A 25,063-nucleotide genomic window follows, 5' to 3' on the forward strand; every position below is an offset into this window, starting at 1 on the left:
AAGGCAACACTTCAGCTCTGAGGAGCGGCTGAAGGAGACGGGGCTTGATACACTGGAAAGGAGGCGGTTACGAGGAGATATGATAGAGATGTTTAAGATAAATGAAAGGTAGAGGTAAAATAAGTGTACATGAATTATTTAACAGAGTAGACAGTGATAGTGTTGCGGGGACGGGTATCGGTGGCGAGCACGACCGCTAGAGGGAGCAGTGGAGTCGTCTCCCACCGAACACACTGGAATTTAGGTCGTGACCCTCGGATAAGTCCGAAAGGCACGGGTCCTTTACTGGACCATGAATAGCCAATAATTCGAACGCGTGGGGTAGGGTCAATTGCCAAACTTCAATATACCTAATTACCCACGTGGCAAAGCTACAAGGAAATTCACACCCTCGACGGACCTCGAGCGGAACGAGCCGTTACTGAGCCCGAACTGTGTGTAACCCGAGCGGAAGTTACCGAGGCCTGTCAGTCCAAATGAACAATTTACGGCCTCGCTATTTCTCAACACACACCGTGCCAAGCCAATGAAAGAAACATAGAAATGAGCTGGAACATTTAACAAAAGGGATATTTATTTATAATGGGGCAGGGAAGCACGCAAGAAGGCAGACTTAACCGCATAAAAGGAATGCAATTTACACACACGGCACTTAAACGTTTCTACTTAAAAGACGGGCCCATACACAGACACCCCCCCCCCCAAAAAAAAGAAATGGTGGCCGTGGTCTTTTTTGATACCCCCACCTCAGACGGAAGGTGAGCTGGAGGTAAGAGGCTGGCTTGGACCTTTCCGCTTCGTGCGGTTCTCGACGATCTGGCCCGGCAGGACTCAAACCCGCAACACGATGCCACTCCAAGCACCAGGTACGGAGGGTAGCATCGGGTGCTGGCACGCTCCACCGGCAAAAACAGGCGACGAGGCAGGCAGGCAAGCGATTCTCCTCTGGCTCGCAGGCATGCGATTCACGGCGGGAAGACTCCGGCTCGCAGGCAGGCGATTCACGGCGGGAAGACTCCGGCTCGCAGGCAGGCGATTCACGGCGGGAAGACTCCGGCTCGCAGGCAGGCGATTCACGGCGGGAAGACTCCGGCTCGCAGGCAGGCGATTCACGGCGGGAAGACTCCCGCTCGCAGGCAGGCGATTCACGGCGGGAAGACTCAGGCTCGCAGGCAGGCGATTCACGGCGGGAAGACTCCGGCTCGCAGGCAGGCGATTCACGGCAGAAAGACTCTCTCAGCAGGTTTCCCCCCCACACAATTATCCCTTTTCCTTGACAGGTGGGAGGGATCCGTCTCGTGTCCCTCCCCTCCTCATTGGACAGGCGTGTCGGGTGATCTCCAGACGTCCGAGATTGGTCGGGGGGAGGGGTGCGCATGTGTCCACCCCTCAACCAGGAAGTCGAGCAGCAATATGTTACGTTGGCTCCCCATTGGCCGAGAGGCGGCAGACATGCTCGCATCCCTCCGATTGGCTGAGAGGGGTGCCATGTCCATATTTGGAGCGAAATCCAAGATGCCAACGTCCAAAGAAACCCTGCCTGGCACATTGGACTCCGCCCACGGCTTTGCTTGACACGCATGCACGTGGGAAAGGCCGATGGTGAAGAAGTGAAGATGGGCGTGGTTGATGTTGAAGTTTAAAATGTAAAAAATCCTCCCTATAAAATAACTCACAGCGCACGTACAATTAATCACCCATTAAACATAGGACGGGACCCTAACTGGAAACACATACTTACCGATATAGCTGATCTATAGGACCTGGCTGTTGTGTGCAGTAAGCTTCCAAATTCACAACAATAGGACCAGGGGCCATACCCTGAGAGTAAAGAAGAGGAGAGTGAAGACGGTAGTAAGGCAGGGGGTCTTTTACTCAGAGAGTAGTTAATGCATGGAATGGTCTCCCTGGAAAGGTAGTGGCAGCAGAAACAGTAGATAAGTTTAAATTGGAACGAGATAGGTACCTGGAAGTTATGGAGATAGAGGGGTATAGGGATGTTGATATGACTTTTTGGTAGATTGAGCATTGACGGGTTATTGTGTGCATATGTACGGAGAGCTGTTGGTGGGGGTCTTGTCAAAGGGGGGGGGTTGTGTGGTTGATGTGTGTTTTTAACCAAGCCCATGACCGCTCCCTTGTGGGGAAGAAAAGGAAAAATAAAATATACCATCAGAGATGGGGAATCCCCCGCCATTGAAAAATAATTGAAATCAAATAAGCGGTTTTCCATTAATTTGATAGGGTTCCACGGAGAAAGCGGAGAAAGCATTTGATAGGGTTCCACGTGAAGTTATGACATGGGCATTGAGGAAGTTCGGAGTGGAGGAATGGTTGATCAGAGTAGTGATGGCCATGTACGAGAGAGCACGCACAGCTGTAAGGACGAAGGATGGGAACAGTGGTGAGTTTGAGGTGAGGGTAGGAGTGCACCAGGGGTCGGTACTAAGTCCACTTCTATTTGTAGTTGTGATGGAGGTGCTGGCTCGGAGGGTAAAGGAGGGTTTACCGTGGGAGCTGCTGTATGCAGATGATCTTGTGTTGATTGCAGAGAGTATGGATGGATTGAAGGAGAAGATGAACAAGTGGAAGGAATGTATGGAGGCAAAAGGTTTGAAGGTGAATATCGGAAAGACGAAGGTGATGGCAAGTGGTAAAGCATGTGGTGAGGTGGAAAGGACTGGGAAGTGGCCGTGTGCTGTGTGCAGGAAGGGTGTTGGAGTGAACTCCATTCAGTGTACAATGTGTGCTGAATGGGTTCATCGAAAATGTAGTGGGGTGAGAGGGTCATTAACCAGTGTGGCAGCTACATTCAAGGGTAAGGTGTGCATCGAGGGAGCAGCAGATGAAGGAATTGTTGAGTTGGATCTTGGAGATGGTGTGAAGCTGGAAGGGGTGAAAACATTTTGCTATCTCGGAGACATGCTGAATGGAGAAGGTGGATCAGACTCTTCGACGGTTGCTAGAGTGAGATGTGCATGGAAGAAGTTTCGGGAACTGAGTGGCGTGCTGACGAAGAGGGGAGTGTCGTTGAAGCTGAAGGGAAAGGTGTATGCTACATGTGTGAGGAGTACGATGATTTATTGGAGTGAGACATGGGTACTGAACATGGAGCAGCAACAAAGGCTGGAAAGGGTGGAAATGCGAATGGTTCGGTGGATGTGTGGAGTATCGTTGAGAGAGAGGAAGACAAATGATGACTTGCGGAAGATGATGGGAATAGAGTCTGTGATGGAGGTTGTGAAGAGAAACAGGTTGAGATGGTTGGGTCATGTGTTGAGGAAGGATGAAAGTGACTGGGTGAGAGGAGTGTTGGAAATGAGTGTAGTCAGAAGTAGAGGACGGGGAAGACCGAGAAAAACTTGGCTCAATGTGGTGGAAGAGGAAATGTGGGCAAGGGGATTAAGAAGGGGAGATGCACAAAACAGGGTAAAGTGGAGAAGATTGTCATGGGGCCCGCAAGGCTAACCCCTGCTTTAGCGGGGAAAATGGCCTTTAAATGCGTGTGTGTGTGTGTGTGTGTGTGTGTGTGTGTGTGTGTGTGTGTGTGTGTGTGTGTGTGTGTGTGTGTGTGTGTGTGTGTGTGTGTGTGTGTGTGTGTGTGTGTGTGTGTGTGTGTGTGTGTGTGTGTGTGTGTGTGTGTGTGTGTGTGTGTGTGTGTGTGTGTGTGTGTGTGTGTGTGTGTGTGTGTGTGTGGTTTTCCATTAATTACAAAAAACATTTTTTTTCAGGATGGCCACCCCAGTCGACCTCATGGATCCGGCTATGCCCAAAATCAATAGAGTTCTTCCTTTTCAGGTGGTACATGCGTGACCCAAATTTCAAATCGAAATGGCGAACAGTTTATGAGTTATCACACTCACAGCTATAAATGTTGACGCCCAGCCAGCCAGCCGGACGGACCGCCCCAGTCGGCCATCTTGGATCCCACCACGCCCAAAATCAATAGGGTTCTTCCTTTTCAGGGTGTCCATGGGATAGACACAGTGCTGGCAGACTGGTGTATCAATGTATGCACTGCTCCATCAGATGGACACTTAGCCGTATCTTCAACTTACTTATTTAACGAGTCTAATGATTCTACCTTGTGAAACCTGCTGGGAGAACTTTTGGCTCAACTACTTCACGAACTGGTTGGCCAATCCAAACGGGGGCAAGAATTTGTAATTTGTTCAGTGCCGGCAATAACCCACCTACCCTTCATAAAAACCACTTTGGTTTATTCAAGGTGCACCAACTAATGTTTGGAGAAGGAATATCCGGCTTAACGTCCATCCGAGGGACACTTGCTGATTGAACATCCTGCCTGGCACACACCAATCTGATGGTTTACAGTCAGGTGTTGATCAATGTTCAGGCTAAACATGTCAAAGATCCCACAATGTATCCTCAACATGAAAAATGATCTTCAAGGAAAAAAAAACAAGCAAAAAAAAACAACAACTTCAAAACAAAGTAAATGAGAGGATCTTTATTGATGGACATGTGTCAGTTTCCAACTGGCTTACAGTGTAGTAAAATGGGCATGAGTCAACCAAAAACACACAACTTCAAGTAACCAAACACATTTGCTTATTTTAATCACCATAACTGCCAATCTTACCGAAACACCAAAGATACCAATCTCATTTGAGAAACTCAACATTCTTTTTTTAATTATCATTTTAAATTTTCAATTATTTTCATTTTGCACCAACAATATATTGTTGTGGGCCAGGGGTCGGTGCCAAGAACGACCATTAGGTGGGGAGAATTGCGTCTTCTCCACCAGACTCCCCGGAATTGTAGGCCATTGCTCCGGATAACTCCGAAGCCGGCGGGTCGATTAATCGACCGTGAAACGCCAATATCTCGACCACGTGGCATAGGGTTAATCGTCTTGATCCCAATATACCTAAATAACCACGCAGTCTTGGCTACCGGGGATTCACACCCTCTGCACGTCTTTCTCGAACCGGGTCACTCTACCGACTGCGGTAGAGTTCCAACTCGCGACTACCAACTCCGGCTCGGTTGCAGCCGAGCGGAAACTGCCAAAGCCGTGCCGGCTAGGATTAACGGATTATCGGGGATGAAACCCCGTCTGAACTCAGACCCATACCATGCTGGACCAAATAAAGAAAGGACGGAAACGAGCTGGGAACATTTCTAATAATTTATTTACAGTAAAATAAAGACACAGGGCAGACTTATCGCGAATATGCAATGCAGTATTTACAATGATGAAATAAACACTTAAACAATTTTACTTATAGACGGGCCCACACGCAGTCACACACACAAAAAGAAAAGAAACCCAGAGTTCCTTATTGGACCCTCCAGCCGATGAGAGAGAGAGAGAGAGAGAGAGAGAGAGAGAGAGAGAGAGAGAGAGAGAGAGAGAGAGAGAGAGAGAGAGAGAGAGAGAGAGAGAGAGAGAGAGAGAGAGAGAGAGAGAGAGAGAGAGAGAGAGAGAGAGAGAGAGACAAGCTGGGGGTCAGAGTCCGGATGGGTACCTGGCCATCTGAGGAAGGGGGTACTCTGTGCTGCGGCACCTGCCAATGGTCGTCGGCCTGGTCCCAGTCGTGGGGGACTCGTGGTTCGTGGCGGAGCTCGGGTGGTGAATGGTCGGGGTTCACAGAACTCCTCTCCCCGGAACAGCCACCGTGACGAACGTGACCACTCCAGAACTCCAGTACTTCTTCTCAGAGCGTGCTTGGGGATCTTTATCCGCCTTCCTCGTGAAACACACACAGCTCTCGCACTGCTCTGCTCTCAGAAACCACCAGCGCCAATCCTCCGAGTCTCCGAGATATATATTTCTTCCCACACGGGGAGGGGCCTTGGCGAGAATCATCTCGCTGTCCATCCCTCATTGGCCCACGGCCACACCCCACCGGGGCGGAGCCGTGGCCCCTGTTCGGAGACCCCACATTCTCCACGTGGCTCCGCTCTCGAAGAGTAACAATATCCATGTTGCGTTGGTGCAAGAGTTAAAACGTTTGTGGAAGGAGCGTTGGTGGGAGCGGCAAGGAACGGCTGCAAGACCCTGCCCTAGCAAGTCAGAGTGCTTGTAGACAGCGGGTGGGTAGTGTATCGTGATGGGGGATGGATCATGCAGATGGGATGATTTATTTGATGGCTCGTTGGATATAATAACCTAAAGACATCACAACGCACGCTTTCGAGCCTCCCACTAAACAAGAAGGAAAGGGATCTGACTACACACGTACTTACCGGCATAACTAACTTTGGGACCTGAATGTTGAGTGCACATGGTTTCCAGATTCGTAACAATATCTATCAGTGTGCATCGTTTAAAAGACAACTAATCTCCACATGACTTGCCAATTTGAAGTCCAATCTTTGCTTACATTCAGTAACTAGCCATCCCTGGTCATATTATAAGCTGATAAAGATACCTTCACCAAATGGTTACTGAACATGCCTGAAAGTGGAAGAAAAAAAAAACTGAAGACAAGACCACAATATCCATAAGAAAGAGCAAACAAATAACATCTAGGAATATAACATTAATGATGACTGTCTTTATCATTATGATACAGAAATATAGCAGTTTATCCAAAAAGGTTGGAATCTTGCTCTGAAAAGAACTTCGTTCGTACATGTTCAAAGCTCAAGCAAGACAGCAGATCTTGAGAAAACAACATAAAATGGCAATTGAGCACAAACAACAACAACTTTGGCATCATGCATTGGACCAGCACATGGGTGGACAAAACTTTGAATATAAATCGTGTCATCCATGTTAATGAGTGCCCGTGGAGACTCGAGTGGAGTACCACTTGAGGTTAAATTTATACAAGATAAAGCACTGCCTTTATTCCCTTTCTGCAATGCACAATATAGTATTTGTTTTGAGACGGAAGGAGAGAGCGAGAGAGGAAGTTTGAAACTCTTGAACCTTTGATGATTGTGTCCTACTATACTATTAACTTGCAATTGGTCACTGGTTTTGACACCAACACAACTTTTTATGACGGAACCTAGGCATCAAAAAGCTACATCGAACAGTTTCAAATGGAGCACCTCGCCATCATTAAAGCATTTAAATTGCATCACATGTGGCAATAAATGTGAATTGGTGCTCCCAGGTTGCCGGCTCGATGACAGAAGATGCCATTTGCATTTTGCAAGCTCCATCCATACCCCGATTAGAATCCCACGCAACTTGCTTGTCTGCAGCAATGCTGTTTGAATATCTGATGACTGCCGTTGCGTCCACTTCATTTCTCTTATCCTCCGAGACCAGAGGTTGAGGAGCAGCCTCTGGTCACCCTCTCCACGAGCCTGTGCTGACTTTAATGAATCAGCAAAACAATAAGGGGCCACTAGTTTAGTCCACAAGCAATAATGGCAAGGTTTTTGAGCCCATGATGTTCAAATATTCCATCCATATCCCTTACCTTTCCTCTTCTTACTCCTACCTCCTACTAAACGTCTTTACCTACTCTCACCAACAACTCCATTTTTCTCAATTCAGCACATCCCTCCCCTTTACCCCATGCATACATATTAAATAGATGCACCCCAAAAAGGAAAGCCAGGTAGATATGAGTGAGAAAAAGATTATCATTCTGCACTGAGAGAACATGTATAGAATACCAAGTGTGTAATAAGCTCTGAAGATGGCCAAGCAATTGATTGCCTTGGTAAATGAGATTTTTGTCTTCCCGAAATTCAAAAACCGATGTTGCAAACTGGAATCTTTCAAGAACGTGCCTTCAACTCAATTGCGATTAGGACAAAAAAAATAAAAAATAGACAGCGATTATATAACATTTTCCTGATAACGATAACCAATGCTCAGCTTCATAATCAAACCTGCAATGAATGATCACCTAAGATTGCATCATCACGACAAAAGTCACGCACCGTGTTTCACTAAAAATGCACGAGAAATTTAGGTACATATTAATGTAACCCCATGGAGCTGACTGTCACTTTTATAATACAGCAATGTTTTACTGCTGTGCTGTTGCAATGATAAACAGCAGAAAATTTTATTTCATTCTCAGGCATGAAGAAAGCAAATGGAAAGCAATCCAAGTGTAGGGATCATTATCACAAAGGAAATAATTTTCTAAACTACACCATTAAGAAATGGACGAGATGCTCTCCAAATAGTTTTCTCCAGGTGAGATCTCAATCGCTCACCCTCCCACTCTCTACTGGGCCAAGTTTGCCTTGGGAAGGCTTGGTGTGTCAATGGACCTTGTACAACTAAGCAATGAGATCACATGACCTTTATGGACGTTGCCATATTGTTATTGGCAATCAAGCTGGCACTGACGATCAAGCTATCATTATCGTTGGAGAATGAAAATGTCTGAATTGGGCTCAATTGCCCTGTCAAACAAAGCAAGCTCAAATGTTTCATTCTGTTGCCAAGAAAATATGTCTTGCAAAGGGGAAGATCCATATGTTATTTGCCTTTTAGAGTTGAAGAAATGAACTGCATGGTCAAACGAGAAGGGCACTCGGTAAAGCGTATACCTCCACCAGGCTGATTACTTTAAGGTTTGTATCCCAGTGAGAGGCTGGATCTGGATTCGGACCTGAACTAAAATTTAATCGGCTTGTTCTGGTCACCTAACCAGCTCATCCACCAAGTTTAGTCCAAATCCGTCCGTAATTTTTTTGAAATATCATGAAATATTGTTTTAACTCCATCATTCAATGGTGAAGAATCACTTAAAATTTTCGGATCCGGATCTTCAACAAAATCAAATCAATTCTTCCTCATTATACCCAACCTGCCCACCAAGTTTCATCTGAATCTGTCCAACACTTTTTGAGATATTTTTTCACAAGCAAACAAACAGGGGTGAAAACATAACCTCCATCCACCTTCAGCGGCAAAGGTAATAACTGAGGGACATAAGCTATCCAGATATAAAGTACTGTGTAAAAGTTTGGGTTATTTTCACTTTTGTGCTGATATTCCCCATTAAACATTTGTAGGAAGTTCACCATGGGCAATAGAGGAAGACAATAATTAAAATTTCTGTGAAAGTTAATTTAATTTCACAGTTACTTTCAAGTAAACATGTATTTAAAATAAATTAGGAGACTGAAATTTTTTTTATTTTTGCTATACATATTATATTATCATGTCCTAGTAATATCCACTTACCACAAAGAAACAGTTTATGGATTTTTGTATAGTAAATAATAATATATTATTGAAGTGATCAACACCAGTTACATGAATGTGAATTACAAGAAACCACAATAAAAGTTACAAATTAGTTTTCATCAGCTTGTTCACTTGCTTGAAAGTCGATAAGTGGGTTCAGAATGGCGCCAAGGAAGCAACTTTCAACAGAACAGTGTGTGAAGATCCAACCTCTGAGAGAAGGACGTGCTACAAAGGAAAAAGCAGAAAAGCTGAAGATGTCCCATTATGGTGTGAGGTACTCTTTTCAAATGCCTGAAATAAACTGGTTCGGTCAGTACAAGACAAGAAAAAGGCCAGAAAGACCCATAATAACCTTCCCAAGGCAAGACAAGGACTTGAAGTTACTCAGCTTACATGATAGAAGAAAATCAAGTCAGCAGTTGACAAATGAAATGAGAGCAGGCCTGAACATTAACATCTCATCTAGCACTTTGCACAGAAGGCTGATTGCAGCAGGTCTCCATGGCAGAGTTGCAGAAAAGAAACCACTACTGAGACCACAGAATAATGTGAAAAGAAAGGAATTTGTACAGGCAACACCAGGATTGAGCAACTCAACAATGTAATCAGGTAATGTGGTCTGATGAATCAGATTTTTGACTTTTTGGATCAAAGAGACGTCAGTTCGTACGCCAGACCTGGAGAACATTATGACGTGCAATGTTTGCAGCCTACTGTGAAACACAGGAGAGGCTCTGTGGCTGGGGTTGTATCTCAGCTTTTGGTGGAGGAAAGCTTCAATGGGATGCGAACAAAACAGAAGTGGAAGCAGATGCTGCAGCACGATGCAGTTCCTGGTAGAAGTCGTTTAATCGGAAGAGGATTGGTTTTCCAGAAAGCTAATGATCAAAAACACACTTCTAATATAGTAAAACTATTTTATTTGGAGAACAAGGTTATAGCTGGTGTACTCCAAGTGGTAGAATGGCTAACCAGAGTCCAGACATGAGTCCCATTGAGACCATAGGGGATTACCTGGAAACAGAGAAGAACAAGAGGAACCCAACTAACCTTACAGAACTGTGGAATGTACTCCAGGATATTTGACACAATGTTCCTAGAAGAGTATGCCTGGTGTTGGCTTAATGGTTAGGGTGTTTTGGATCCTAGGGTCCCGAGTTCAAATTCCGCTTAGCTGTTGAATTAATACCAGGTGGGGTTAACTCAGCCTGTCATCCTTCCGAAGTCGGCACAATGAGTGCCAGCTTGCTGGTATACTGTGTCGGAGTGGCGACCCGTCCAGGATTGTGCCCAATAGCCAAGGAGACTGCTTAAGCAGCACCAACGCTCTGCAGAGTGTATGATCCCAATCTCCTCCTCCTGTAAGAGTGCTTCAGTGATATACAGGAAACCTGGGTAAAAGAGTGATGGCACTCAAGAAGGCAAAGGGCAGACACACAAAGTATTGACTGATATTATAAAATTACACTGTTCTTGTATTAGTCTCTGTTCTTGTTATTGAGAATATTGCAATGTATGTCTATGTCTTCACGTTAAAAATGGTTTTCTCTGCATCCACTTGTCTGATCGATGCAAAACTTTAAACATAGGTGGGATTCCCCCTTGAGAACATTTTATTGTGAACTCTGTCATAGGTCATCACATGGTATGGCAGCCATATTGGATTAAAGGAAAATTTTAGACATTTTCTCCGAAGCCGCTCAATGAAAAAAATTGAAACTTGGCATGTCATCATCTCCCCATGGCGTAAATAGGGTGATAATGATGACATCATCGGAGTAGTATTCCAGCCACAATTGGTTGTATTGAAACACTTATCCGAAAAATCTGAAACTTCATATCTGTTCTATGATCCGATGTGAGTGAAGAATTCAATTTAATGACGTTCATAACCCATGCTAATATAATATGTGACATAATAGGGTGCATGGATGATGCAGGTATTTGGGCCATAATAGTCACGTGTTCAGTTAGCGATGGTATTTTTGTTCAGAATGAACGCGCGAGGTGAGACTATGTGCTCTACGAGTGCCATGCCACTTCACCAAGAAGTTTGTTTCATGCATATTTATAAAGCCTGTCAATTTGCAATCATAAGCACAGATGACTCATCACTGATAATTTGATGAATCTACCCCAAAAGTATGAATATCATTGGAATAACCTAAACTTTTGCACAGTACTGTATGTCACTACTCGATCAACTCATCTGGTGAGTATAAACTTTGAGACAGTAATATTGTTGCGGAAATGGGCCCTGAGTGGGTTATTAAATATAGGATTAGCCCAGACCCCCCCTTAAATGCATGTTTAGCCAGGTTGTTCGGTAATTGGACGTTACATGTGTGTCGGGAGGTGTAGCAGGCTGTCCAGTGTTCATACGGTGGTGGTGTACCGAGAGGCGCCGTCTTCTTCTTCCTTCCCCCCTCCTAACCAGCACCCTGACAGTCAAGTCAGCGAGACGTGTCGGCAGCCCATTGGCGGAGGGCCGCTGCAGTCTCGAGTGATGGACCAATCACGGGCCCCCGGAGGTGGTCCCCAGAAGCCCGCCCCGAAAGGCGAGAGGAACTGGTTGCTGTGAGAGTCTGGGATCTGCTTCATGAGGAGTAACTCGACGAGCTGCTCCTTCTTGGCCTGGATTCGCATACTGGAACACACCATAGATCTTCCTCTCCTGTGCCGTCGACCTTACAGTGGCTGGATGCGCCGAGGCTGGTGCGCGAGCGGTGCTGATAGGAGTACGAGTGCCATCTTGCCACACTGCGTGCTCGAATCCGACGACATTGGCTTGTCACGAGCCGTATTTGTGCCTCACAAACATTTCTTCTCGTCCATGAGGCACCCCCAAGTACTCCGCGTCTTGTCTGCATGTTGTCCAGGCCTAAGGCTTATTTCGCCAGGGCTCCCTTCGAAACCCGTATCCGTAGATCCCTAGTTAAGAGCGGGTTATAGATTAATTATCACATTGTCGTGAATGCTTTGCTTGTGTCGTGTTCCCCCAATAAATCTGGCTGAGTTGTACGAAATTTGCCCCCTTGAATTTATTCGTGCCGCGCTGAGGAACAATCCGCTCGATTTGTATTTAAAACCAAAACGGGCTACGGACTGGCAGACTTCGCTCGGTCTCTGACAAACCCAGTCTGTAGCCGGGGTCTATTTCCCCAACTGGTGCAGCTCAGGTGTACGTTGGTATCGTGATCTGAGGCATGTGACCCGAGACCTGTGCCGAACTAGCCGGCGGTGCTGTTAAATGCCGCCGAATCTTCAACAATATAACCAATTAGTATCTAAGGTCCAGATTTAATATCAAAATAAGATTAGATCAAGTAAACACATGACTCCAGGAACCCACCAGGGTCCCTCGAGAAAGCCCATATCCTTATAGCTTTATCTTTGTTTTTGGCCAGCAGTACAATGGGGAAGAAAAAGGATGCATCTCCTCAATGAAACACACCATGCATATACAATCAATGAAAAGGACCAGAAGGAACCACAAGTGACAAGAATTCGCAATCTTAGTGGCATCGAAGGCATTCTAGTGAAGTAAAACCATGCAAAATAATGGCAATTACAAGATTGTATGTTTCCAAACTTGGAGAGTATTCACCACAGAACAGCAGGGCATTTGCTTGTGCATAATAACCATGCTAATGATACAGAAAGCACCAATCAAGAATGCCAGCTTAACCTCAGATTTATGACCAGTTGACCACCACCATTTAAAGTACCATTTCTAAGCAGTACAAGCATGCGAGTCGACTTTGTTCCTAATGTAGCAATTGCAATATCATGTAAGAATTATTTAAACAACACATAATTAACCTTAAGGTAGGTGTAAAGGTTTTGGTGTTCAATAATGTCAATTAAAAGAGGATTTTAAAAGTTCATGTAATCATAAAAATGCTTCGAAGCTGAGCCTCATTGAAGCCTTTCCATATCTTTTGGTAATTGTATGCACTGTGATGTGGGTGGAGGACACCAGTGGGTGGATTTGGCCACTTTGCAATACTCTAGTCTGCCCAAGGCACTGCGGAAAGCCGTTCAGGCCAAAGGAAATCTGCCAGTGGAGTCTGGTACCAACTGGAAACGCACTTGTAGAGCAAACTGCCCCCAAAGTGACGTTAGGTGACATCTTATTAATTTTTTTTATGCTAATGGACAATTTAGACCCACGATTTCAATACTAAATGCCACATTTATGATCAAGACCACAAACAACCAACTTATCCTGGTTTACATGGGTTTCAGTAAATAATCAAATTTCAAGGTGTCAATATACAGTTTCAATTAATAAATTCACCACCGATGGCAGAAGGTAAAGGAATAAATATTTAATTTACAGTGCATGTATTTAATGTCTCCAGTGAATTAATTCACCTCAAAAGATGCACAAGAATATGTATATCTACAAGCTTAGGCCTGTACTGAAGTGAAGTCATGACTGCACAAATACAAATGCAAACTCAATCTCCAGTTTCCTCTCTCTTCACCACTGTCATACACCTACCTGCCTCTCCTTTCTGAAATGGCAGGAAACTGATAGAAAGATACACTAAGGTTTTCAGATCGATTTGAGCATCACATTGCCGTACACAGCAGGTCGTAACAACCGACACAAGAACGTCACTCGGTCGAGCGCAAACTGTACCTCCGCTAGGCTGAACAGTTTACAATTTTGTATCGCACCGATGAGCCGAATCTGGATCCGGACCTGAACCAAAATCCAATTGGCTTCTTCTCGTCACCGACCCAACTAATCTACCAAGTTTTGTCTGAATCCGTCCATAACTTTTTGAGATATTGTGCTACACATCGTTTTTGGCCCCATCTCTCAAAGGTGAAGAATCATTTGAAAAATCCTAGGATCCGGATCGTCACAAAATTTAATCAATTTGTCCTCATCACACCCCCAAACTGTCCATCAAGTTTCATCCAAATCGTCCATATCTTTTTTGATATATCCTGCTCACAAACAGAAAGACAAACAAACACGGGTGAATACACAACCTCCATCCACCTTCAGTGGCAGAGGTAGATATTGAATGGTTTCACTCCGATTATCAACAAAAGACAGGCCAGCTTGTTCGCCAATGTTGCAGCACCCACAAAGTCACGTGACCGAACATAATCTGCACAAGGTCGATACACCACTCAAGCCACGTAATTCCCAAACTCAAAGTTTAATAATCCTGGATAAGAGCATTGTTTATCGATCGAGCCCTGAAAATCAAGTTGAAGGAAGCCTTTTTTGTAGTAAAGGTGAAGTGGGTGTTACAACCTAACGGAAGAAAATACAGAACACTAACTCCAGATTATCTTCTTCTCGGGACTGAGGTAATAACCTGTTTGTTTGAAAACAAAGACAACAAAAAAACATCTCCCTTAAACTTCACCATCTATACACTATACCATCATGATCCACGATGTTCACAAAACCCATATCCATTCCTTAGTTTACAATATATTGCTCAGCCCTCTTTTGCACCCTTAATCTCTCCTCTCACAAAATTCAATCCTCTTCAGATGAAAGGCCAGCAATCTCATCTTCCTCACCACCAATGGCGACCCAGAATGCTTTTGCCACCTGGGAAGCAACAAACGAGAGTGGGAATATGTTTGATGTGATGAGCAGGAAATGCAAAGAAATACGAGTCAAGAAAAATAGAGTTCATCCAATGAGGCTACAATCGTGCCGTTGGTGCAAAGACGATGAAAGGGGTTGGGCGAGTTAGATTTGATGTGAATACGACAATAAAGGATGAAAAAGAACCATACCTTCTCAGCATGTGCTTTACGATCTTCACGGGGCAGGAAGGCGGCTCTGTCTGCAAGCAGACAGCATTCAATATATTTTCCCGTTATTACAGCTCAATCACACAATGACCCTCCAAATATGCAAGCACTTGGTATTCGATGACAGTGCATAACGAGGTTGGTAGGAGGGAAATGGCAAAGAGGAAGCATGAGCAGACATAGCTGGAAACAGAGAATTCCTAAGAAACTATTAAGCAGGTGTTTAAAACATCGTTATAGCCCGGGGTTCGCTATAAGGGGAAGCCCTCGGGTTCCTTCCGAACACCCGGTCTTGAGGTCACCAGCCGCAGATAACTTCGCAGTTCGGCGAGTTGCTTAGTAACCACGAATGTCAATTAACCTCATCAACTGTAACGGGGTTATCCATCGAACTCCATTTACTTGAGGAGGTGACTAAATTAAATGAGTTTCACGCCCTCAGCGCACACGTGGCTTACTGCTGAGCGATACAGTGAGTGTACGATGGTTAATGAGAGCAAATTACGTGGGGTACAACTTCCTGTCTAACTATACTTGTACAATGTGTTGGACCAATGAAGAAAAGGACAACCGAGACAGATTTGAAACTAGAAGGGCACTCGGGAGAGTGCATCCATCGGCCACGCAATTCCTGATCCAGGAGAACATATCAGGCCCAATATTTTTTTGAAATGTCATGCGATACATCGTTTTTGGCCCCATCTCTCAATGGTGAAGAATCACTTTAACAATTAAAAAAAACTTACACCTGGATCTGGTTTCAGATATTCACCAAAATCAAACCAATTCTTCCTTGTCACACACCCAACATCTCCACCAAGTTTCATCCAATCTGTCCACAACTTTTTGAGATATCGTGCTATATATCGTTTTTGGCCCAATCTCTCAATGGTGAAGAATCACTTAAAAGTTTTGAGTAACTTGATCCTGATCCGGATCTTTACCAAAATCTAATCAGATCATCCTCGTCGCACACCGAACCTGTATACAAAATTTCATGCAGATCCGTCCACAACTTTTTGAGATATTCTGCACACAGAAAGACAAACACAAACAAACAAACAAGCAAACAAGAAGACATCATGCAGAGCACGATACTTGCAAAATCTATAAAACAAATTTGACTTCAAAAATAATTGGTGGTTGACTTCAATGAGCAAATATGCAACTCCTCTTCAAATTTCAAGTGAATCGGATAAAATTGACAATTTTAGAATTTCGGCCTATGTTGTCCTTTTGGCCGATATGGATCTCCAAAATAATTGGTGGTTCAATTCATTGACCCGATATGCAAATCCTCTTCAAATTTCAAGTCAATCGGATGAAAATTGAGGATTTTAGAAATAGCACTGAAGCTGTTGACCTTTTGCCTATGTTGGCCTTTTGTTCAATGTTGACCTCAAAAAAAATTGGTTGGTTGAATTAATTGACCTGAGAGATAAATCCTCTTCAAATTTCAAGTCAATGGGATAAAAATTGAGGATTTTAGAAATCTCACCTAAGTTGTTGACCTTTGGCCTATATTTACCTTTTGGTCCATGTTTACCTCAAAAATAATTGGTGGTTGAATTCAGTGACTTGATACAAGTCCTCTTCAAATTTCAAGTCAATCGGATTTAAATTGAGGATTTTAGAAATATCATCGTAGTTGTTGACCTTTGGCCTATGTTGACCTTTTGACCTCAAAAATAATAGGCTTCTTCCTTATGACAAACTCTACCATGTCATGAAGTTTCGTGAACATCGGTTTAAAATTGTGACCTGCAGGTGACAAACAGACAGACAAACAGACAAAACAAGCCGGGAGGCGGCGATGGGTCGCCGAGCATGGAAACTATAAGATATAGAGCAAAATGGATGTCATATAGCGGATAGGGAACCACCTTAAGATTATGCAGTTCAAATCTCATCCAGTTCCATCTACTGATAACTACTCAGTATCCATTTTAATGAAAAGTACCGAAAATGCGGTTTGAAATCGGAAATCCCCAAAGTTCGAGGGGGTGCTGTGGGTGAACAAAGATCTAAATCGAAAATCCGGCTTGATCATTTGTGCACAATGTATTCCAGACGTTTAGTGTGAATTTTCATGACCATCCGACCATAACCCTAGGAGGAGTAGCATTTGGCGCGAAAGCACCTCCAGCTCTCGCATATTATCGATTTTTGCCTTTTGACCCCTGACCTAAGCAATATCGGTCAATATGTCCTGAGGCAAAGTTGTAGTACTCATTGAGTACCATGAACCTGCAAAGTTTCATTCGGATCGATGCACTCACCTGGTCGCTTTCGCTTCGGTACTCACCTGGTCGGTGAATCGCTTTCGCTTCGGTCTCCGCCGTTTCGCGACGGAAATAACCGATGTTGCTTCCGTTCCCCACCAATCTATTTCGGGATTGTCCGTTCTTGTGTCCGTCACGACCGTTCTTGCGTGTATAATAAACGTGTTGGTTTCGGTTATATCTGCTATTGCGACCGTAATTACTGTGTTGGTTTCAATTTCGGCCGCTTTTTCATCAATTTTAGCTGTTTTTGTAACAAGAATGACGGGTTTTCATTCCGTCTGACAACGTTGGCGTCCGTTTGTTCGGGGGGGGGGGGGCCTGATAAGCCTACGTGGGATAATGGCTTTCGGAATTGATTTCGCGTGAATGGTACCGATTTTGAAAGTTTTTCGGCTGTTGCTAAGGAACCAAAGCGTCCCTAGCAACCATCACAATTTCCAAAGCACGAGGTCATAAGATGTACCAACCACCCGAGTTTGGTCAAAATCGGCCCACGTTTACTACCAGTTATGCTGATGACAAACGAACAAACATCTAAACAAACAGACAGAATTACTGACAATAAGGGTCACCTATTTCAGCGACCCAATAACAAAATCGACTAACCAATATACTTGAAAAATCTTAGATTTTGCAAGTAACAAACACACAAACAGAAAGGGGTGAAAACATAATCTCCCTCCATCCTTGGTTGCAGAGGCAAAAACAACCAGCAATCTACTTATTTACATACACAAGGAAGCAATCATTCAGAAGCAAGTATGTAGTGGGCAAAAGGTACAGAAGAGCACATTTAACCCTAACACACATTCTTATGCAATCTTATTCACACAAAAGACATATGGCCATCATTCAATCCAGGGAGAAGAAGAAGACAATAACTAAGAAAACAAAAGTACAGAGCATGGGGTCGACCTCTTGCTTCACCGCACACAGCCCAACGGGGCTGTGCCAGTTCAAATATACTGGGGAGGAGGGGAAGGATGGGGGAAGATGGGCAGTAGAGTGGCAATGGGATGTCCAGCTGATATTCTGAGGCATCTAGAACAAGTAGGCAAGTCCTCTGGCATCCCCGGTATGCCAACAGCAAGTAGCTCACACACAAATGCTTTTCCATTCCATATTCCCTGGACAGCAGCAGAAACAACAAGGCAAATTCCTCTCCAAAGCGTCCAGGCCCAGAAGGCAAGTCCTCTCTGGAGTGCCCGGTATGCTAACAGCAAGCAACTTCGTTTCCTCCAGAGCAAAGTTCACAGGAACACTGTTTCTGGTGTGTTTCATCCCCTCAAGCTGCTGAAGCTCCGCATCATACTCTCCACACACCAAGCCGCGTTCTGGGCTTATATTTATTGCTCACAGGACAAGCTTTGAGGTGACTCTGTTTCCTAATCTCTCTATCTTCTTCCTCCTTCGCAGGATATGGCTTTTTTCATCTCTCCTTCACACAATGAGCTACTTCCTCCTCACAGGACCTCGCCTTCTCAGTCTCTCTCATGTGAGCCTCTTTCTCATTGATGCGCATCAGATGGGGGCCGGTCTACTATCCAGCTTGTGGGAAACGTGTGGGAAAAGCGTTGCACTTCGTGCCACGGACATGCGTGTGAGAAGCGCTGTGTTTCACCGCAAATGCACCAAGCGTCGTGCTTTGAGCCACAAATGGGTGAAATGCAAGAAGGAAGAATGCAGGAAGTACAGGGAAGGAAGAATCTGGGAAAGTAATTCGGTATCGGTCCGGAGGACCAAATGTTTAAGGTGAGCGATGGGTTGTCGGTGATAAATAATGAAAGAATGAGTCGATTTAAATTATGACGAAGACAGACGAGGATTTAAAACAGGGCTGAAAGAAATGTTCCAACTTGCACTTCCGGTTCCGGTTCTTGAGCGCCGGTGGTGATTCTTCTTCAGGGTTTCTGCCGACTTTCTCAAAGATAAGTTTTCCGGTTGTTTTGTCACGTTTTTACTGTCATTTTGTTATCTTTGTTTAATGTGTGTTTCTAGTTCGGTCTTGTGTTAAAGCTTGAGGCCTACCCTTCTTCCCGTTTGTGTACACGATCACGTTTATTGTATTTCCTCCTTATTACCATCAGTTTTTATTTTCTCCACTTTTCCCTTCACCCTCCTTCTTATCCCTCTCAACATTACCCTCCGTTTCATGTCTTAAAATATATATATTTTTAAATACAACAAAAAAAAAAAACCTTTTACCTCACATTTTACCCCACGTGACTTGCTGTACTGACTCTTCTTCCTCCTTCTGCAGATCTACCATCTACTTTTGCTGACCCACATTCACCATGCACCTTTACAATTTTTCTTCAACCTTTACTTTTCCCATCTTACATAATCTTTATCAAAATTTTTTTTTTTTTTAAATAAATGGTCTCTTAAAATGTTACTTCCTCCTTCACACGGGTGGTTCTCATTATTGTATCATAACTCACTACTCTTCTTCTTCAAAATACTGTTTCCAATTCAACCTTTCCTCCATCCCGTGTCTAAAACGTCCCACTGTTACAACGTTTCTTTTCTCCATTCTCTTACTTCTCCTTTATTGCATCCCTCGCGTAATGTCGTTCATCGCATCTCTGACTTAAAAAAATTTAAATCCCAATTTGCAATGTATGTTCGTGTTGCATCAACCATCCTTTTTTTTTTTTCTTCCAAATTCAACAACAATTCACCCCACCTACTTAAATCTACCTCCTCCTTACCCCTCACCTGTTATCCCCTCTCCTTACCCCTCCCATCTTGCCACTCATCCTACCTCCGCTCTTGGCACCTCTTCATTATCAGCTCCTCTGTTGTCCCAAAGTGTGTGGTATTCTAACATGTGTGGGCTCCATTTCAACCTCACAGATATCTCACTCTCTCAATCAGTACACTCAGCATCACCACAAACATGTTGCTTCCTTCCTCTCAGCACACCTCACCCTCTTCCCAACCCCTCACATCTTGTACCTCCCCCTGCCCGCTCCCTTCTTCACCATACCTCCACCAAGTCTCATCCTTCACCTCTCCCCACCTCTCCCATCGCCCTCCTGCATCTTGGCCGTGCCTGCTCTCATCATCTCCCCTCCCTCTCAAAGCAACCTTCACACTCTTCCCCCTCACCTTTCTCAAAAACTCCTGTCAGGTTTCTGCCTCAACTCTGCCCTCTCACCCTTCTCCCTCCAATCTTCCCCCTTATTCGCTCTTCCCAAAGTTCCCCCCCTCACATCCATAAAGCTGCCTCCTCCCCCCACCCTCTCTCTTCCATCTCACCACTTCACCTCCTCCAATCTTCAACTACCCTCTGCCGCCTCTATTACTCCCCACTGTACCTCAACCCATCACCACCGAGCCTTTTCTCCTCATCCTGCCCTCTCCTCTAGTTCTTCTGCAATCCCCCACACTCTTTCAACAACTCTCCTTACCTCCACCTCTCCTCCTTCCTCATCCTACTCTCCCCATCCCCTTCCCCTCCCCTGCACCCAAAACCTCCTCCCCTCCCTCTTCCTGAACAGTGTGGACCTCAAACATCTGGGGCCTTCGCTCAAACCTGACATCTTTCCGTTCAGGTTTCTACTGACAAACCAGACATAATCTGTTTGACAGAAACTTTCCTCCTACAAGACATCTCTGACTCCCTGTAATCTCCCTGGTTACTCCCTCCTCTGGTGTGACAGACCTAAGCCTCGTCCTAGTGGCAGAGTTGCTCTCATCAAAGACTATTCCTCACTCACCATGCACTGCCCTCTCTCCCCCACATCACCAGGAATAACTCTGGCTACGGCTTCCCCTCCACTCCCACCTCATGTTTATACCATCCACCAAACAGTGAAGACTCCATTTACATCTCACTCTCTGAAAACATGGACCTACTTCTATCTTCTCATCCAAACTCTCTCTTCCTCATATGTGGTGACTTCAAATGTCATCATGCCAGTTGGCTCGGTGTGGGTACCTCTCTCACCTGTCGTGTCACTTCAGCATAAGACTTGTGACTCATTGGGACTGACACAATCGGTCACCTTCCCTACCCGGATCTCAACCAATGGTACTCCATCTCTTCTGGATCTGATTTTGACAAATTTCCCTGAAAATATCTGCTGTTCTTCCTTCTCTCCAATCGGTTCATCTGACCACGTCCTTGTCAAAGTTGATATCTCTGGCAGTTATTAGAGAACCACCTCAGCTCCACCGAGCCTGGCATTTCACTCAGGCAGACTGGCAGGGATATCAAGCAGCCATGAAATATCTAGACTGGTCTCCCATCTCAACTTCCTCCGACATCAACTCGTCCTTGGAATTCTTTCATCGAAACTTACCCTCTCCCTTGCACGGATTTATCCCATCGCGTCTTCAGTTGTCCTACCCTTCCTCCCGCCCATGGTACACTGAAGGTTGTGGTGAGGCAGTTGTCCTGAAACAACTTGCCTTCGCCTCATAGAAAGCTAATCCAACCGAAGGCAATCTCAGTTCCTTCCACAAAGCTCGGAACAAGTGTGTGTCCACCCTCAGGAGAGCCAGAAAACATCCTTCTAATCTCAAGTCTGAACTCTCAAACCTGCTCCCTCCTCCAAGTCCTGGTGGTGTTGAGTTAAGTCTTATTCTGGTGTATGTTCTCCCTCGATCCCCTCCCTTACCTCAAATGGCTGCACAGCTGACACTGCACATGAAAAGGCTGAATGATTAAACTCTGTGTTTGCTTCTAAATATTGTGTCCCAAACCCATCGCTTTCTCTACCCACCTTACACAGTCGCACCCAACTGTCCCTGGACTCTGTGTCCTTTTCTCCTGACAAGGTGGAGAGCTTGCTGTCAAACCTTGACTCAGATTCTGCAACCGGTCCAGACGGCATCAGCCGATGTGTCCTCAAAGCCTGCTCTTCTGCTCTTGCTCACCCTCTCTCTGTTCTATTCACCCTCTCATTTGCTCAACATCATCTGCCATCTGCTTGGAAATCTTCAAACATTACCGCTCTGCATAAAAAGGTGCAAAAACAGATCCCTGCAACTGCAGACCAATCGGCCTTCTCCCAATCACCAGCAAGGGTATGGAATCCATCATCGCTTCTGACATAAATTCTTCCTCTTCTCCAATAGTTTGATTTCAGATCATCAATTTGGTTTCAGACAAGGTCACTCTACCCTGGATATGCTGATTCAGCTCTCCCAACAATGGATGGAGATCCTCAATGCCAGACATGAGATCAGAGCCATCTCCCTAAACATATCACGTGCCTTTGATAAGGTCTGGCACCCTGCCCTGCTCATCAAACTCTCTTCCTATGGTTTCCAAGGCCATCTCCACTCATGGCACATAGACTTCCTCTCCAGTCACAGTCAATGTGTGGCCCTTCATGGAGTTCTCTCATCCCCTCTTCCTGTCAAGGCCGGAGTTCCTCAAGACAGCATTCTTGGCCCTTTTCTTTTTCTGTTTTTCATCAATGATCTCTCCAACTCTGGAAAATCCTCTTTATCTCTTTGCTGATGACTTCACCCTCTGCCATACCATCTGTCATCCCTCAGATCGGCAAGCAGCAGCTTCTTCACTCTACAGATCTGGATAAAATCACAAACTGGTCCAACACGTGGAACATGTCTTTCAATCATGACAAATTTCACTCTCACAATGTCTCTCCAAAAAGACAATCTGGACCCCTCCCCAACTACTTTCTCAACAATTCTCTTGAAGAATCCTTTCATTCAAGCTTCTGGGTCTCACTATCTGCCATGATATTTCCTGGGAAAGCCACATTTCCATGCTGGTCTCCAAAGCTAGTCATCAACTGGGCATCCTCCATCATGCAAAGTCCTTCCTTGGCCCACCTGAGCTCCTGACCACATAAAAAGCTTTCGTCCGCAGCCTGATGGAGTACTGCTCTTCCCTCTGGGCTGGTGCTCCCACCTCTCACCTTTCTCGGCTTCACGCTGTGGAAACCAAGGCATTTAGGATCATTGGTACCTCCCGCGATGAGGCATGAGGCAGAATGTTTGGGTCTCTCACCGCAGGCAATTCAGTGAGGTCTCTGTCTTCTACAGTCTCCTCTCCTGTCTCACCCCCCCCCCTCCTACCGCTCTGTCTGCGATGTATCCCACACCATATTTCCGCAGGGCGCTCAAGGTCTGCCAGCAACCCCCTTCTGGTGAAGCCACCAAAATCAAGAATCACCACTCACCTTCAGTCTTTCATTCCGCTTTTTTCCCCACCTTTGGAACAAACTCCCACACTCTCTTCAATCCCACTCTTCCCTCCAGGTCATCAAAACAGCTGTTCACCACCATCTCTCATCTTCCCCCAAACAAAACCATGATCTTTTCTACCCCCACTAATCCACCCCAAACCCATCTCCTTTAAATTCCCTGCTTTCCTTCCTGAAAGTCCGTCGTGTAAAAGGTCCTGAAAGTCCCTGTTGTGCCCATCTCGTTTACACTGTGCACCCCACCCTATTCCTCTCCCTTACACAGATCTCATGTCTCTGTTCCACACTTTTTTTTCCTTTCCTCTCCCGCCCCTCGTCTCCTGCTCCCCTTGTTTGTACGTTCTGTGTCCTCGCTCTCATACGAGCCTCGACAATGCCAACCAAAAAAAATTAATAAAGAGATTTGTGCTGCATTTATACAGGCAAGCCATAACGTGACAGGCAATTCACCATAATATATGTCTGCAAGTCATGTCCACAGCCGACAGCAACTAGTTGGCATTAGGAAAGCTCCCAGAACACCAAGCATATGAAAAAATAATTATTAGAACAAATTACAAACCTAATGTCAAGAAAATATAACAGCAATCGTGAATGTCTGAAAAACTGCAAACGCAGATGCACAACAAATTTTAGTCATGGATTGTTGGGATGGTTAGTCATGTGACTCATGTTATGGTCAACAAATGTTTCATTTGTTTTGTTGTTGTAGTATAAAGTGTGGTTACTGAAAATGAAAGACCTTTCATCTGCTTTAGTTTCTCAAAAAGGCGTTCAAAGCCAGAATCTGGGTCCCCATGGGCCGTGGTGAGTGCTGCCAATTCTTGGATGTCACTCTCCAGAGCTCCGTCTCCATGAGCTATGGGAAAGAGAAAAAAACAAAATAACATCCTACTCCTTTCCCAAACAAACTTTACAGAAGGCAACTCTTCTTGTCCCTGAGAAAATAGTGTGTCCTCTTCATAACCAACCAATAAAAAATCCGAACCATAATAAAAAAAAAAATAATGAAATGGGATACGACTTGGTTTGCTACACGTGAAAGAATATTTCTTGGTGTTTTATTAACTTTTCTTAACTTCCAGGTGTCTACTGTGACATGTGACATCACATTTACTGCAAATGGCATCTCCACAAGAAAAAGCAGTGCGTTTCCTGGTTTTCGAGACAAAATCAGCTACACAGGTTCAACGAAGACTTAGGATGCCCGATGAAAGGCAGCCACCATCGAGAAAAACAGAATTTGTGAGTGGCCGAAAAACTTTATGGAAATGGTCCTGTAGCGGAAGGGGGCAGGTAGCCAAGCACAAGTAGTGAAGACACTGAACATGTTCATGAGTCGTTTGAGCAGAGTCCCAACTATAAGGGCACTCAGTAGAGCGCATACCTCTGCCACATAATGCCTGATCCTCGAGAACATATTAAGCCCAATACATTTTTGAAATATCATTTTATATATATCGTTTTTGACCCTATCTCTCAATGATGAAGAATCACTTTATAAATTATCAGATCCGGATCTTCACCAAAATTGAGTCAATTCTTCCTTGTCACACACCCAACATGTCCACCAAGTTTCATCCAAATCCGTTCACAACTTTTTGAGATATCGAGCTACATATCGTTTTTGACTATCTCTCAATGGTGAAGAATCACTT

At 44.8% G+C, this 25,063-nt stretch overlaps 1 protein-coding gene across 3 annotated transcripts in view; it reads right to left on the minus strand.

Annotated features, from left to right (window-relative positions):
* Window positions 1-12,511: 12,511 nt before the first annotated feature.
* AAGAB (alpha and gamma adaptin binding protein) overlaps window positions 12,512-25,063 on the minus strand; it is a 57,045-nt gene continuing 44,493 nt past the window's right edge. For 2 of the 3 annotated variants that reach the window (XM_085896109.1, XM_085896107.1), the window contains 3 exons: window positions 24,148-24,264; window positions 14,918-14,967; window positions 12,512-14,726 (listed from right to left, as the gene is read on the minus strand). In XM_085896109.1, the coding sequence (XP_085752235.1) occupies window positions 14,652-14,726; window positions 14,918-14,967; window positions 24,148-24,264 (242 nt within the window). In that variant the 3' untranslated portion in view covers window positions 12,512-14,651. The remainder of the gene's footprint in view (window positions 14,727-14,917; window positions 14,968-24,147; window positions 24,265-25,063) is intronic. The other variant, XM_085896108.1, reaches the window with a different exon arrangement.

The sequence above is a fragment of the Eptatretus burgeri genome, chromosome 9 (genome assembly GCF_056783735.1).
Source record: "Eptatretus burgeri isolate ZD-2024b chromosome 9, Ebu_testis_v1, whole genome shotgun sequence".
NCBI lineage: Eukaryota > Metazoa > Chordata > Myxini > Myxiniformes > Myxinidae > Eptatretus > Eptatretus burgeri.